A 14,661-nucleotide genomic window follows, 5' to 3' on the forward strand; every position below is an offset into this window, starting at 1 on the left:
GCAGTCGAGGACGGCCCAAAGCCTTGGGACCCTGCACCCGCGTGGGAAACCCGGAGGAAGCTCCTGGCTCCAAGCTTCTTATCGGCTCAGCACCAGCTGTTGCAGCAGGTTGGGGAGTGAATCATCGGACGGAAGATCTTCCTCTCTGTGTCTCCTCCTCTCAGTATATCTGACTTTGCAATAAAAATAAATAAATCTTAAAAAAAAAAAATTTTATAGGAAGAATTTCCTGGCTTCTGACCGGCTCAACTTCAACTGTTGTGGCCACTTTGGGAGTGAATCAGTAGACGGAGAGCTCCGTGTCTCCCTCCTGGCCACCTTGCTTCTCCATAAAATAAGCCATGTAAAAAATCCCTCCCGTCAAGTCCTTGCTAACCGCGAGGGAAGGCAGCAGGTGCAGCAGCGGAGGGACCTGGCAGACGCAGCTCTCCAGAGCCATCAAAGTTAACGTCACCAGTCCTGAGGCAAGCCGGTGTTGCATGGCCCCTGGCACGACGCAACGAGAACGCACCATCCCCGCCACAACCACCCCCCCACCCCCCCACCCCCGGCTCCTCGGGAGGAAACATCAGACGGGCCAAAAGCAAGGCTGTACTATAAAATAACCAACCCACCATCTTCAAAAAGCATCAAGGTCATAAAAACCGGGCCACACGGAGGAATCGTTTAAGAGACAAAATGGGAAGCAGTAAACGCAGAGCCGGGTGGGCGAGGAAGATGCCATCAGAGGCTGGCCACTCCTCCCCATGTCCGCAGCTTTCCCCTCCGAGTCCTGACTCCTCCCTGCGCGGCTCAGAGAAGCCACCCTGCCCTCCCCAGACGTCTGCGCTTCTCAAAGCCTAGCGCCCAAAGAATCACACCTAAACTGTTAGGAGCCTGAGACACGCCCAGGATTTATTCACAGCTACCTTCCCAGGGGGCTGCGCACTCTGGGGAGGCAGGCGGGGACCCCCACAGCTCCACTGACAGGGAAACAAATGTTGGCAGAACAGCAGGGGCACTGCCACCCCAGGCACTGCTTCACCTTTGGTGAGGTGGCCTAGGGGGTCCAGGAAGCCCCCCCACTGCCAGCTGGGGTTCTCATACCCCTGTGGCAGACAGCGCTCCCTCCCTCCCTAGGGGCTCTGACCCCAAGCTACAGGGCAGGGAGCTGGGGAGAAGGGGAAAATACAGGCATTGCGCCCCAGCCCCTGGCGAAATCAGAAACCTCGGACCCCTGAAGCACCCAGGAAGTGATGGTGTCACCAGGAGCGAGTGTCACGTGGCACTGGACGGCCCCCCAGAAGTCACCTGAGGTCTGGAGCCAGGCGGCATCCTTTGGGGTCCCAAGGAAGGAAGCTTAGGGAGTACCTGCAGCCCAGGTTCCCATAGGTAGTGTCAGCAGGCTGGGAACCACCCAAGGAAGCCCATTCCACCATAAGATACAAGGGGACAGGGTGGGGGGCGTCAGGAGGTGTCCTGGCAGATGCAAGCAGGTGACAGCACACAGGACGAGTCCCGGCTAGGCCCGCGGCCCCGGCTCCTGCTCCGGCTCGGTCCCCGGAACGCCACGGATGTCCGGCAGCAAGCAGCAGCTGGCCACGATGTCCAGGCGCTCGGCCAGCGCGCACAGGTCCCCCCGGGCCAGGCGCACGCTGTGGGCGGCCGCCAGCCCCGCCGCCTGCGCCGCCGCCAGCCTGCCGGCCAGGGCGGCCACATCGCGGCCAGCACGGCGGTACACGCCGCTCACGGCCGCGGCCACGTCGTGGTCCAGCCGGGCCTGGCTCTCGGCCAGCCGGAGCTGCAGCAGGGAGCGCGCCGGGGCCGCCGAGGCCGCCTCCTCCTCCTCCGCCGCCGCCTCCCGCTGCACCACGAGCGCAGGCAGGTCCCGGGGCGCCGCCGTGGGCTCGGGCTCCGACTCCGAGTCGGTCTCGGCGGCCTCGCCCGCCACCCGCAGCCCCGTGGGGCGGCCGCGCGTCGGGCCCGCGGGACCCAGGTACAGCTCCTCCTCCTCGGACGACGACCCCGTCAGCTCCGAGTCCGTCTCGGCCGCCTCCCCCGGCACCATGGTCTCGGGTCTCCGCCGACGCCCCTGGGACGCCATGCCTACCGGCCAGGAGGGAAGAACGACAAGGGGCGGCGTGAGGGCGGCTCCTAGGCCGCTCCGGCCGCACGGCAGGGTCGCCCCGAGCGCGCCACGCCGCCCAGCACCTACCGGGACCCCGGAGCTCCTCGCGATCCGCTAGCCGCCCCAAGCGCAGCGTCCCCACCCGCCGGAGCTCGAGCGGCAGCGGCTTCAGCCAATAGGACGCGGCGGTGGGCGGGCCTTGGCGGCCAAAGCACTAACCGGGTTGCAAGTTGTCCGCACGAGCTTAGCGTGCCGGGGAGTCACGTGAACGGGGGCTCGGCCAATAGACAAGCGGTCCGGTCGGCGCTTCCGGGTTGGGCGGCCAGCCAAGTCAGTAGTGGGCAAATAGGAGTTGAAAAACACAAATGATGGTGTCACGTGTGAATACTCATTCTGCCAATGGCAATGCTCGAGAACCCGGAAGTAGCGAAGGGACGGAGGGACGGGCGGAAGATGCTACTGTCACTGATGGCCAATCAAAAGAGTAGGCGGGTCCCTTTAGGCGCCTCGGGTTCACGCGGCGTGCGCGTGAGCCCAGGGCGGGAAGGCGGGGCTACGTCCAAAAACACCAATGGAAGCGGGAGCGGGCGGGGCTTACGCGAGCCGGCCAATGGGAGCAAGCAGCGCCGGGCGGTCCGTGGGCGCATGGCGGATTCCGTACTCTTCGAGTTTCTGCACCAGGAGATGGTGGCGGAGTTTGGGGATCACGACCCCGACCCCAGCACCCCGGGGGTGAGCGCCGGGAGCCGTGGGGTGGGGCAGGCCGAGTGCCGGCCTCGGGGACGCGCGGGCTTCCTGCCGTGCGAGGTGGGCTTTGGTTACCTGGCGTGGAGCCCCAGGAAAGCCGGGGCCTTTCATTCAACTCCTGCTCCACCAGGTCCGGCCTGCTCGGCTTTGATCCTCCCCTTCCTCCATTCCTTAACGCCTCCTCACAGCTGGGGATGAAGAAGGGGAGACACGGGGAGGCGGTCAGGATGCAGCCAGGCAGTCCATCGCCAAAGCCGGGAGCCGGGAGCCGGGAACTTGGCGAGCCGAGGGGGCGGCCATCACCTCTGGCGCCTTGGAAGTAGACACCTGGCTGACCGAGGCTGACCAGCAGGAGATTCAGCAAGTGACCAGGGTTAGCACAGCCACTGCTCTCCTTTAACCAGAGACAAGCCCCTCCTGACCCGTGTGAGATCAGAAAAACCAACTTGACCCTCCCCACAGCTAAGCCCCCCAGACAACCCTGGCCTTCATCTGCATTCCGTCCAGGCCCCATGCCCAATGCCCCACATCCAACGCCTCTCCTGCCGGCAGGTGCAGCCACCCTGCGGCTGGCCATATGGGCGTGCGCCTGCGGCTGCCATCTGAGCAACATGGTAGTGGGATGGGCACCATGAGGCCTGCAGTGATGACAGCCAGGTGTCGAGCAACGACCGTGACCCAGTCACGCCGTCACGACGAGCAGGGACATGTGAGGCCACTGAGGCACAGGACAGCCAGCTCTCAACCCCAGCACCGTGAAGTCCACCGAGCTCTCCTCTCCCAGGCCTCGGCATGCCTGCTGACCCTGACCCTACCAGATGCTGCTCAGCCCCATGCCACCTGGGGCACCACTGTCCTGCCCACCACCTAGGCCTGGAGGGACCTCACCAGCCAGCTCCCAGCAGCCTTTCTTTCCTTCTTTCAAGATTTATTTACTTTTATTGGAAAGGCAGATATACAGAGAGAACAGACAGAGAGGAAGATCCTCCGTCTGATGGTTCACTCCCCAAGTGACCACAATGGCTGGAGCTGAACCAATAAGAAGCCAGGAGCCAGGAGCTCTTCTGGGTCTCCCACACAGGTGCAGGGTCCCAAGACTTTTAGCCATCCTCGACTGCTTTCCCAGGCCACAAGCAGGGAACTGGATGGGAAGCATGGCTGCCAGGATTTAGAACTGGCAACCATATGGGATCCCTGCGCGTTCAAGGCGAGGACTTTAACCGCTACGCCATCGCCCCGCGCCTCAGCCTTTCTCGTTGGGTTTGCTTACTATGCTCCCCCATTTCGTCGGTCCCAACAGGGCACGTGGGATCCCCCTGCCAGCAAGGGTCGCCTCCCTCGTGAGCCTGGAACTGCCGAGGACCAGCTCAGTGCCAGCCCCCAGCACCTCAGGGAGATGCTGAGTGTCAGCATAAGCTGGGGCCCGCGTGGGGGAAGGGTCCTCCCACTGTCCCCAAGCTGACTGCAAGGTCACATCTTACCCCTTCCAGCACACAGTTCAGTGTCTCAAGGCAAGGCCTGGCCATCCAAGGCAGAGCCAAGGGGCACCCTGCTATGAGAGCTGTGGGTGCTCCTGGGACACCTTCCAGCCCCTGGGTTCAAACAGGAGGGTCCCAGGCACCCCCAGCCCTGCCACCACCACGGCACCGGGCTCCATGCATGTATGCATGATGTGGCTCCAAGGACCCACACCAGGCAGGGTTGGGCTGAGGACCCTGTCCTGAGCAGGACAGGGCCAGGACATGTCGACAGGGCCCGAGTCTCTGTTGAGCCCTTCCACTGGCCACCCAGATGGCCTTGGAAAGAAGCAACATGCATGGCTTCCCCAGAGGCGAGGCCAAAATCAGCTGGGCCTGGTGATGGCAAAGGGCTCCAGGACTCTGTGCCCTTCTCTCTGTCCCTACCTTCTGTCACCTGGCAGCTCCCACGCCCCAGGCCAACCCAGCTCCTACTCTAGGTCACCTCAAAGCCTCCTGCTGTTACCCCTCTGTGGGCCTGGGTCCTGCCTCATCAGACCTTCCCCTGGGATCCATGCATCCTTCCCAGCCCCATGCCCACCTTGGAAAAGTGCGTGAATCCAGTTACAGGCGTTTGGGGAACTTCCAAGGAAGACCCTCCCTGCCCCCCCCACCAGAGTCCTCACAGGGCCCACAGGGGCAAGTCAGAGCGTGGAGCTGACCCAGGGTGCAGGTAGGAGGCCGACCACCCCTTGAGGTTCTCCCCTGAGCCTCTCTCCCCTGCCTGCATAGGGACAGAGGGTGAACCTGTCAATCCTGGAGAGCTTGGGCTTCCGTGTTGGCCAGGCCCTGGGTGAGAGGTGAGAGCTGGGGACCAGCAGGGATGGGCAGACCCCAGGGCCGGGTCTCGCAGGTGCTGGGCCTGTCTGGGTGGGGCAGGATATATGGCCTGGTGTGTCCTGTTCTCCCCCTACACACGACACACATCTGAACCCCAACCCCTGCCCCGGCCCAGACTGCCCCAGGACACGCTGGTCTTCAGGGAGGAGTTAGATGTCCTCAAGTTCCTGTGCAAAGACCTGTGGGTGGCCGCATTCCGTAAGCAAATGGACGGGCTGCGCACCAACCACCAGGTGGGGATGGGGGTAAGGGGACTTCCCTGGTGGGCGTGGCCCAGGGGAGCTGTGAGGCCAGGCCTGTGACCACCCCCTGGGCTCCCGTGAAGGGTCCATCCAACCTCAGGCCTGGCCACCTGGCTCTCTCCTGCCCCCTGCCCCCTCCAGGGGACCTACGTTCTACAGGACAACAGCTTCCCGCTCCTGCTCCCCATGGCCTCTGGCCTGCAGTACCGGGAGGAAGCAGCCAAGGTATGGGAGCAGAGGAGCCCTGGGACTTCCTCCCCGCGCCCTGCTAAGGCCCCAGGCCTCCCTTGCTTCCCACAATGGTCTGTGTCTCCCCTACCCCAGTTCCTGGCCTTCCCTTGCGGCATCCTGCGTGGCAGCCTCCACACCCTGGGCTTCAGGAGCTCGGTCACCGCCTCTGTGGCAGCCCTGCCCGCCTGTGAGTCACTGAAGGGGGCTTCTCCTCACCCCTCCAGCCTGCTGGGGGCTTCTGTGTGGGTGCTGGGAGGAGGCCAGCCCTGGCTGCCCGGCCCCATGTCACACAGGCTCTAAGGAGCTGGCATCACCCCAGCAGGTGCTGGCCCCAGGGCCGTCCTGGCAACTTGGTTCACTGGGAGAGAATGGCCCAGTCATCCCAGGTCACCAACCCCCCACCCCTGCTGGCTGGACATGATGCAGGTCCTCCTGGTACCACCTCTGCAGGGGGAGAGGAGGGTTTCCCAAGGCAGCCAGGCACCTGACAGGGTGTCGGCAAGCACCCCTCCATCTCCATCAAACAAGCACAAGTCCCCTGGCACCTCTGTGCCAACCCTTCACCCCTGCCCTTCCCTCTTCCGGTTCTGCTGGCCACTCACGGGGCCCCCCAGGGGCCGGGAGGGAGGACCAGGGCCGCACATGCCAGAGAGGCCTGGCCTGGGCCCCTCCCCGTGGCCTACATGTCTGGCCTCCAGCCCTGTCCTCAGCCCACACAGCCCCAGGACGCAGGCCAGCCGGACGCCAGCATCACCCGCTTGAACCCACTGATCCGACCGGGGCCTGGTTCATCCAGGCCCCCCAGGCCGTGGCCCAGGGCAGGGATGAGCATTCCGGAGCTGCCACTCCTGCAGGCCCCGGCCTGGCGCTGAAGCCAGCCCTTCTCTTGCAGGTAAGTTCCAGGTGGTGATCCAGAAGCCCTGAGGACTCCGGGGATGCTGAGGCCAGGATCCCCGAGGCAGCAGAAGCGTGTGCCAGAGGAGGGGCCTGGGGACTCTGGGCAGGCAGGTGGGGCTGCGGTGATGGATACAATAAAGGTTTTACATGTGGCATGCGGGTCACGGCGAGGAAAGGGACACAAACGTGGAGCAGTGACATCATGGCAGGATGCAGGGAGCAGGACCCCCCATCCCAGACCATCAGCAACCCTTGTCCATGGCATGGCCCCTAAACAGACACCTCTCTCCCTACACATCCAGCCCCAGGCTGCGCTTTGTCAACAAGTCCGGAGCTGCCCTCTGCCCGCCCGGGCTGGGGGTGAGGTGAAGAGGGCGGGGAGTGGGTGAAGCCCAGATTGGAGCTCCCTCTCATGTGGGGAGCAGGGCCTAGGCTCCTCAACAGCAGGCCATGACCGGACCCAGGGCCAGTCAGGACCTGAGGCTGCATGGTCGAGGGAGGAGCCAGTCACCCCATGTACCACTCCCCAAAAAACACAGGTTTGCATCTCTCGGGCCCAGCAAAGCTGAGTGGCACCAGGACAAGGGCCCGGCTGTGCATGTCTCTGGGTGCCACCCCTCTGACGTCCCTGGTCCTCATCAGTGACTCTGGGGATCCCTCCTGGACTGACATTGGGCTCTGCCGGCCTCTGCCTAATGCAGGTGAGTGGCCCGGCCTCGGAGCTGTGAACCGAGGCCTGGACCAAGAGATCAACAGATGGACGAGCAGAGCTACTGCCTGCTTGGGACCCTTCCAGCAGGCAGGCTCCGTGCTGGACCCCAGCTTCTGTCATTCCCTTCCCAGCCTGCTCCCCAGCACCCAGCAACCTGCGCATCAGCAGACACAGTCCACCCCACACCTCCTCCAGTCGCTAGTTATGGGGGATGGGAGTGTCCTGGACCCAAACTGTCTTGTGAGTCTCAGCTGAGCAGGAAGCAAGGGGACCCCCTCTCTCCCCAAAGACACATTTCACACCAGCTCCAGACTCCCACAGCACCCAGGATGCTGGGAGCTAGTATCCCTGGCTGGAGAGAACCATCCCTGGTGGGAGGCAGGGGGCACCCCCAGGGAGAGTAGACCCCTCTCTCTCAGGGAGCTCATCTACCCCAGCAAGGCACCGGAGCCCTGGAAAGCAGACGGCCCCCATTGTGTGTTAAATTTCCCTCTTGTCCAGCTTGTGCCGATCCTCACCTGCCCAAGGAGATGCCTAAAGCGCTGACCCACGCTCTGGGCCAGGGTCTACTGATCTGTAAATGGGGCATTTCTCTAGCCTGCCTGGGACTGTGTGATGAGAAAGCGACAAGCCACTCTGTGTGTGTGTGTGTGTGTGGTGGGGGTAGGGGGTCAGTGAACCCCTCCACCACATGCAGCAGGCTGCACTTGTCCCAGGGAACTGGGTCAGTCTGTGCCCAGGACGTGGCCGCCTACCCAATTCCTCCTGCCAGCCCACTCAGCAATGAGGAAGCCGAGCACAGAGAGGGGTGAAGTCACCTCACCTGCTCAAGGTCACACAGCTGGGCTGGGGATCAAACGGGCGTCCTCCTCCTCCACACTCGCCAGGCGGGGCGCCCAGGAGACCCGTGGGCAGCTCCCCACCTCCAGTCCACCCCCGTGGCAGCGCCGGCGGAGCGGAGTGTGTGCCCAGGCGGCCGCCAGGCGGGCGGGGCCAGGGCGGGAGAACCGGTCGGGCGGGCGGCAAGGCGCGGGCCTCCTGTGGGACAGGGCGCTGGGGCCGCGAGGCCGCCACCAGGTACGTGTCTGGGTACCCCAGGTTGGCGAGAGGGAACAGGACGGGCCCCCAACTCTCCCTCCGGGCGGCCTTCTCCCCACTTCCCAGCCAGCCTCGCCCCCGCGCTCTGGCGCCCAGTGGACTCTGATCGCTGTGGTCCCACTGCCCCCCATCTTGTCACTGTCCCTTGATCCCACTCCCAGTCTCTTGAAGGCGCCTGGCTCCAGGCCTTCTTCAGTCGCTGCCTCCTCACCTTGCCGGCTTCCCACCCCCGGGGACCCAGCCTCAGTTTCCCCTCACGTCCACCAGCACTCCCTGGGGTCCCAGAGCCAGAAGTTCCTGCACACCCACAGTCGGGACCCCCTCCAGGAGGCTGCTGGCCACCCCACCCCTACGCTGCCTCTCCAGGATGCAGTTCCACCCCCCTCCCAAGTGACCCGAGGCCCAGGTTCACCCCTACCTCAGCTCCTGGTTGTTGGTTCCGGCTGAGGCTGGCTCTGAGCCCTCCTCACCCCCTCCCGCTCAGGAGCAGGCCCCTGTCCCCCCCTGCCATGCACAACAACTACAGTGTCCAGTACGTCAAGGGCGCTGAGACCACCTCGGAACGCTATTTTCTAGACCCGGAGTTGGGGCGTCAAAAAGGTAAGGGTGGTGTGGGGGGGGGGGGTTGCCATGGCAGGGAGAGATGGGCGGTGCTGAGTAGCTAGCTGGCAGGGCCCAGACCTGCAGACCCCTGGAGAGAGGCTGGGGTACCCCGAGGGGGGGTGCCTGCACAGTGGAGTCCCACCTACAGCAAAGTTAGTACCTGTCCCCCCACTGGGGGAGCAACAGGGTGGGAAAGGGCACCCCCACTTTGTGCCTGGGGCAGTCAGGAGGTGCATTGCCAAGAGAGGGGCTCTGACCTTCCTTTAGCCCCAATCCAGGCCCCCAGGGCTGGCAGGGGTCCCCACCTTCCTGCCAGCCTGACCTGACCCTAGTATAGAGACCCCTGCCACTCACCCAGTCCCTGCTGTCCCCTCTCTGTGTCACAACCTGTCGCTCCCCTTCCCCAGGGGCCCAGGAGCTAGGGGGTCCCAGGTCTCTGCCTCCGAGGGGGAGCAGACCCAGGCCCAGTCACCCCCACTTCCTTCCTTCCAGGATGCTGTCACCAGCGGCGCCAGGACCCAGCGGCCCCTCGAGCCCGTGGGCCCTGTCGGCCACCCCCCCAGTCACAGTGCCAGCTAGCTTGCCCAAACCACCGGAGTGGTGGCCGACGCAGGGGCTCCCAGTCCCTAGTCCTGCAGCGGCAGCAGCAGCAGCAGTGGCGGCCACAGCAGCCCCCACCTGCACCTCTTAGCCCTTCACGGCCACAACTCCACCTGGCACGCAAGGCCCAGAAGGGGCTGCCAGCCACGGCCGCTGCCCCCACGGGCCCTGCCACCAGGCCCCAGCTGCCCCCCACCACGGCCAGCAGCGACCCAGCCCTGCCCTTGGCAGCCGGGATCCTGCTGGAGCCCAGCGAGCCCACTGATGCGCGGCCACTGCCAGCCCCAGCATCCTGCGGTTCCTTCACCTCCTACAGCCCTGGTGCTCACCCAAGGGGGCTCTGGTCCTAGCTGCCCCTGCTTTGCTCACTCACCTGTTCCCTGGCAGATGCTGTCTGACCCCGTCCAGGCGGGATGCTCATCCCAGCCGCTGGGGCTCCGGGGGCTGCCTCTGCCTTCCCCGGTGGGCGCTAGGGCTTCCAGGCCAGGCTGCCCATGGTGTGGCAGTCCTGGACTGGATGGCTGAGGCCTCGCTCCCTGCCTCCCGCACCGCTGACATCTGGGCTCTGCTTTCTCTCAACCCAGCCTGTCCATCCCTTGGTCCAGCAGGCCATGGAGGACATGGTGGGTGGCTTGTTGAGCAGCTCTGGTATTGAGGGGACAGGGCGAGCATCAGACAGGGAGCAGCGCACTGGGCTGTGTTCCCAGGGGAGCAGGGCAGGCAGATGGCATCACAGGGCTCACTGCCTTTGGGGTGGCACAGGTGCAGAGAAGAAGATAATAAGGAAGGCTGGTTCTACCACTGAAGTACAGCCGAGGCGAGGACACGCAGCAGGGGCTAGGTCAGCTTGGAATGTAGAGCAGCCCTCGGTGAGGACTCAGGCCACTGGATCGCTGGTCCAGAATGCCCGCTGCACACCCAGGGAAGCAGGGGCTGGGTGCGGTGAGGTCACCAGGCAGAGACGCACGAGATCTGCCCTGGCCGCCACCTTGGCTGACCCGGCCCCGCTTCCAGTCACACCCGACGTGCTGTACCCGCTAGCTAGATCCCACCCCCAGTCCTGTTTGTAGCTTCCTGGTGGTGGGGACAGGGCTCCCATGTCAAGGGCACCCTGGCACCCTCATACAGGAATCTGGGTCCTTGTCAGCCACCCAGGACCATGGCACTGCCTGGCTGAGCACGCATGGCATCCAGCTGTCTGCGGCTCCCGTCAGATGCTGTGTGTGGGTCCCTGTAGAGGGCCCACGGGGATGCAGGAGAGAGCCCAGCAGGGTTTCCTGGTGAGGGCAGGGTGTAGGGCCAGAGCTGGCTCCCCGACTCAGCCTGCCTTGGCCTCAGGCTGCCAGTGACCACAGGAGCTGCTGTCGCTGGGTTTGCCTGGATCCGCCTCCTTCTGGTGCAGAGGGGCTGAGGGTGGTCAGGGTGGAGGGGTGACGGGTGGCCCCCCACCAGCCTCACTGACTTCCGGTTTCCTCTCCTCCCCCCACCCAGACATCCTGACCGAGGATGACGTCTATTGCAGCTGCCTGGCCAAGACCCTGTGCCACGTGCCGGTCCCCGTGACCGTGGGCTTCTACGCGCCCTTCGGCTGCCGCCTGCACATGATGCTGGACAAGATTACCAGTGAGGATCTGGGGGGGGGGGATGGCGACAGAGGGGGGGATTAGGCATCCCCCGCCCAGCCCACACTCCTCACCCAGCAGGCAACCACTGCTCTCAGCCTCCCTTTAAATCCACTCCAAAGAGTCTTTCCCAAGCACTGTTCTCCTCACACCTTGGGGAGATAGCCCAAGGTGGGGGAGGGGGCTGACACTGTCCCAGCCCCTGTGCCGCCCCCCATCTCCCACACCTGGCCAGGTTCTGCCAGAGCCATGGGCTCAGCCTGGGATCACAGAGGGCTCCCTGGATAAGGAGCAGGAAGCCAGGTTTTGTATCTGGTGGGCGACCACTTCTTCAAGGCCGGCCTCCAGCTCCTCCGCACCACACTCCCCTGCACCCGCACCCTGTGGCTTGCTGCAAGCCCCGCTCCTCCCGCTCTGCCCCCTCACACGGTCTCCCCCACGCTCTCGCTCCCCCACAGCATTGATGCAGCAAGAGGCGGCGCAGCGCGAGGCCGAAGAGCTGCAGCGCGTGCAGTGGCGGCCGCGGCCCGTGCGCGGCTGGGGCTTCCCGCGGCTGCTGTGCTACCTGGTCTTCCTGCAGCCCATCATCACCGAGCTGCACCTGAGACGCAAGAACGTGCAGTTCCTCTTCATCCGCTTCAGCGCCTGGCAGTACGCGGGCACCGACAAGCTGTGGGCCGGCCTGGTGACCACACTGTGCGAGGGGATCCGGCACCACTATGGCGCGCTGCCCTTCAGCGTGTACTCAGTGCTGGGCAACAAGCCCGCCACCACATCGGGCTTGGGCCAGTGCGAATGGCACTGCCGGCGCCGCGTGTGCCTGGCGCTGCTGGCGCTGCTGGCGGCACTGAGTCTAGGTATAGGGCTGCTTTACCTGTCCCTGAGCAGTGGTCATGCGCTGGGCCACGGCGGTGGCAGCAGTGTGCTCAAGGTGTTCGGTGGCGCGGCCACCACGCTTTCGGGCTCAGGGCTGCTCATGGCCGTGTACTCGGTGGGCAAGCACCTGTTCGTGAGCCAGCGCAAGAAGATCGAGCGGCTGGTGTCGCGGGAGAAGTTCGGCAGCCAGCTGGGTTTCATGTGCGAGGTGAAGAAGGAGGTGGAGCTGCTCACCGACTTCCTGTGCTTCCTGGAGATCTACCAACGGCGCCGCCTGCGCGTGGTGCTGGAGGTCACCGGGTTGGACACGTGCTATCCAGAGCGCGTGGTGGGCGTGCTCAACGCCATCAACACGCTGCTGTCTGACAGCCACGCGCCCTTCATCTTCATCCTGGTCGTGGACCCCAGCATCCTGGCGGCGTGCCTCGAGAGCGCTGGCAACATGAAGGGCACGGCCGACAACGGCTACCTCTTCCTCAACCGCACCGTCACGCTGCCCTTCTCGGTGCCCATCATGGGCCGCCGCACCAAGCTGCAGTTCCTGCAGGACGCTGTGCAGAGCCGCGACGACCTGCTCTACCGAGAGATCACGCGCAAGTTGCGGTGCCCAGGCAGCAGTGACGCGGGCGACGAGGACGCACAGCTGCTGGCCGTGGAGACGCAGGCGGGTGCTGAGCGCGCACAAGGCCGCATCGACGCGGAGGCGGCGCGTCGCATCCAGGAGGCACTCTCCTGCTTGCACGATGAGCGCGACTGCCTGTACGAGTACGTACCGGACAACGTAGTGTACATGCGGCGTATTGTCAACACCGTGCCCATCACCGTGCGCCTGCTGCAGCAGCAACAAGTGCACCTCGGCGGCCCCACGCCGCGCCAGGCTGTGGCCTGGGTCGTGCTCGCCAACCAGTGGCCCTGCCGCCTTAGCTGGGTGCTGCAGTGCCTGGAGGACCGGCAGCAGGCTGGGGGCGCGCCGGAGGGCCGGGCACGCCTTTGGGACGTGTTCCGTGACAACAGCCGTGAGTTGCACACCATGACCAAGGCGCTACAAAACGTGCTCGACCTGGATGGCGACCCGGAGCTCTTCGAACGCTTTCTGGGCGCTGACTTCCCGTTCACCGTGGCCGAGGCGCAGTGCTTGCTCCGCTGCACGGTCAACCTGGACCACTCCATCCGCCGGCGCATGGGCCAGATCAGGGCGGTCAGCGCGCTCAAGCCCGCCAGCCCGCCCAAGTCCCCTGCACGAGCAGACAGTGCAGTTGGGGCATCGCCGATAGGACGGGCCGCAGTGCGGAGTGCCAGCGAAGCCCACCGCTCTCAGGATGGGGCTCACAGGGGCAAGCCGAGGCCAGTGGCCTGAGTGCTCCCCTCAGTGCAAGGAGCAGGAGGGGACGTGAGTGTGACACTCATGGGCAGGTGGCAAGGTCGACCCATGGCACCTGCTGGAGGGTACCCGAGGCAACATCTTCCCAATCTCTAAGCCACATAAGCCCCAAGCAGTTGCCTGCAGGTGCAGGGCAGGTGCCAGCGCCCTGGGGGCAGGACTGGAGGAGCCAGTGAGGAAGGCAGGGTTCAAGTGCAATAAATAAAAAGTGTGGAAAGCCCCTTGTTGGTCTCCACATCCGGGATTCCTGGCTCAAAGCTGGGAACCAAGCCTGTCCAGTTCTGTCAAGGCCACTTCCTCCTCAGGGAGGCCAGGCCTCTGAGCTGTGCCCTGGCAGCCACAGCTGGCATCCCTGGCAGCAGGGCGGGCTGTGGAGGAAACGGAAATGAAGGGCAGGCGGGCCAGCCTGACTCAGGCTGCCAGAAGCACCCAGGCCCCAGGGCCTGCCAGGTCCTTGTCCCCACGCCCGAGCCCGCCCCTGTGAGGGCAGACCGGAGCTGGCATCTCCAAGGGTGGTGTCCCTGATGACCTCAGCAGGCTGCCCCACCCTCAGCATAATGGGTTAATTAGGCATCTCAGCCAGCCAGAGTGGGTGGCACTGCCTCCCCTGGACAGGTAACTGGTCAAGGGGGGCTGATTTGCTGGTCACGGCAGGGCCACCCAAGGGACAGGTCACAGAGCAGCCCTGGGAGGTGGAGGGGCTGTGATGGAGATACTCAGGGAGCAGGGCTGGGGTCAGCACCTGCTAGGGAGGTGAGGCTAGGGCAACAGGCCTCTGGGCAAGCCCCGGCTACTGAACAGCCACTCAGGCCTGTGGAGTGCCTGCCCAGCCCAGTGGGTGTGGGCACAAGCAGTGGGGACCCACACTGGACATGCCCAGGGACCTCAGGGTTGATGTTGGGCAGCCCCAACCCCAACATCCGACCACACTGGCTGTTTCACAGGTGCACACGGGCCTGTGCGGGGAGTAGTTTTCTGTGCCAGCAGGGACCTGCGAGAGAGTTTTCACCAGTAGGGGACAGCCTGCCAAGACGAGGCCCTGGGGCCTTGCTGTGTCACTGGGACCAACGGCCCCCTCCCCCTTTGCCTGCCACATGCCAGTCTTAAGTTTCTGCCCAGCAGGCTGGAACAACCGCCCTGTGGACAGGCTGGAGCTGGCAGGGAGGACTGGGGCTGCCCAGGCCCAGC

The 14,661-nt window shown here is 64.7% G+C and overlaps 3 protein-coding genes across 3 annotated transcripts; 2 read left to right on the plus strand and 1 right to left on the minus strand.

Moving 5' to 3' along the window:
- Positions 1–872: 872 nt before the first annotated feature.
- On the minus strand, positions 873–2,251 carry BLOC1S3 (biogenesis of lysosomal organelles complex 1 subunit 3). Its single transcript, XM_040976585.1, has 2 exons — positions 2,195–2,251; positions 873–2,085 (listed from the first exon to the last, which is right to left on the minus strand). The coding sequence occupies exon 2, from the start codon at positions 2,081–2,083 to the stop codon at positions 1,502–1,504; it is 582 nt and encodes a 193-aa protein (XP_040832519.1). The 5' UTR covers positions 2,084–2,085; positions 2,195–2,251; the 3' UTR covers positions 873–1,501.
- A 494-nt stretch (positions 2,252–2,745) lies between these two features.
- Positions 2,746–6,729, plus strand: TRAPPC6A (trafficking protein particle complex subunit 6A). Its single transcript, XM_040976586.1, has 6 exons — positions 2,746–2,839; positions 5,104–5,171; positions 5,327–5,444; positions 5,595–5,678; positions 5,778–5,871; positions 6,577–6,729. Exons 1-6 carry the CDS (start codon positions 2,753–2,755, stop codon positions 6,606–6,608), a joined length of 483 nt encoding a protein of 160 aa, XP_040832520.1. The 5' UTR covers positions 2,746–2,752; the 3' UTR covers positions 6,609–6,729.
- Positions 6,730–8,900: 2,171 nt separating this feature from the next.
- NKPD1 (NTPase KAP family P-loop domain containing 1) lies at positions 8,901–13,449 on the plus strand. The gene is made up of 4 exons (XM_040976587.1): positions 8,901–8,991; positions 9,487–9,915; positions 11,086–11,217; positions 11,675–13,449. Exons 1-4 carry the CDS (start codon positions 8,901–8,903, stop codon positions 13,447–13,449), a joined length of 2,427 nt encoding a protein of 808 aa, XP_040832521.1.
- The last annotated feature ends 1,212 nt before the right edge of the window (positions 13,450–14,661 follow it).

Source organism: Ochotona curzoniae, unplaced genomic scaffold (genome assembly GCF_017591425.1).
Source record: "Ochotona curzoniae isolate NIBS_2020 unplaced genomic scaffold, NIBS_Ocur_1.0 contig_2699, whole genome shotgun sequence".
Taxonomy (NCBI): Eukaryota; Metazoa; Chordata; class Mammalia; order Lagomorpha; family Ochotonidae; genus Ochotona; species Ochotona curzoniae.

Bases quoted from the DNA above. Each gene is read 5' to 3' on its own strand.
- BLOC1S3 (XM_040976585.1), bottom strand. From the start codon at position 2,083: ATGGCGTCCCAGGGGCGTCGGCGGAGACCCGAGACCATGGTGCCGGGG.
- TRAPPC6A (XM_040976586.1), top strand. From the start codon at position 2,753: ATGGCGGATTCCGTACTCTTCGAGTTTCTGCACCAGGAGATGGTGGCG. The intron at 2,840-5,103 runs GTGAGCGCCGGG...CTGCCTGCATAG, and splicing joins CCGACCCCAGCACCCCGGGG to GGACAGAGGGTGAACCTGTC. The intron at 5,172-5,326 runs GTGAGAGCTGGG...GCCCCGGCCCAG, and splicing joins GGCCAGGCCCTGGGTGAGAG to ACTGCCCCAGGACACGCTGG.
- NKPD1 (XM_040976587.1), top strand. From the start codon at position 8,901: ATGCACAACAACTACAGTGTCCAGTACGTCAAGGGCGCTGAGACCACC. The intron at 8,992-9,486 runs GTAAGGGTGGTG...CCTTCCTTCCAG, and splicing joins GGAGTTGGGGCGTCAAAAAG to GATGCTGTCACCAGCGGCGC. The intron at 9,916-11,085 runs GTGCTCACCCAA...CCCCCCACCCAG, and splicing joins CTTCACCTCCTACAGCCCTG to ACATCCTGACCGAGGATGAC.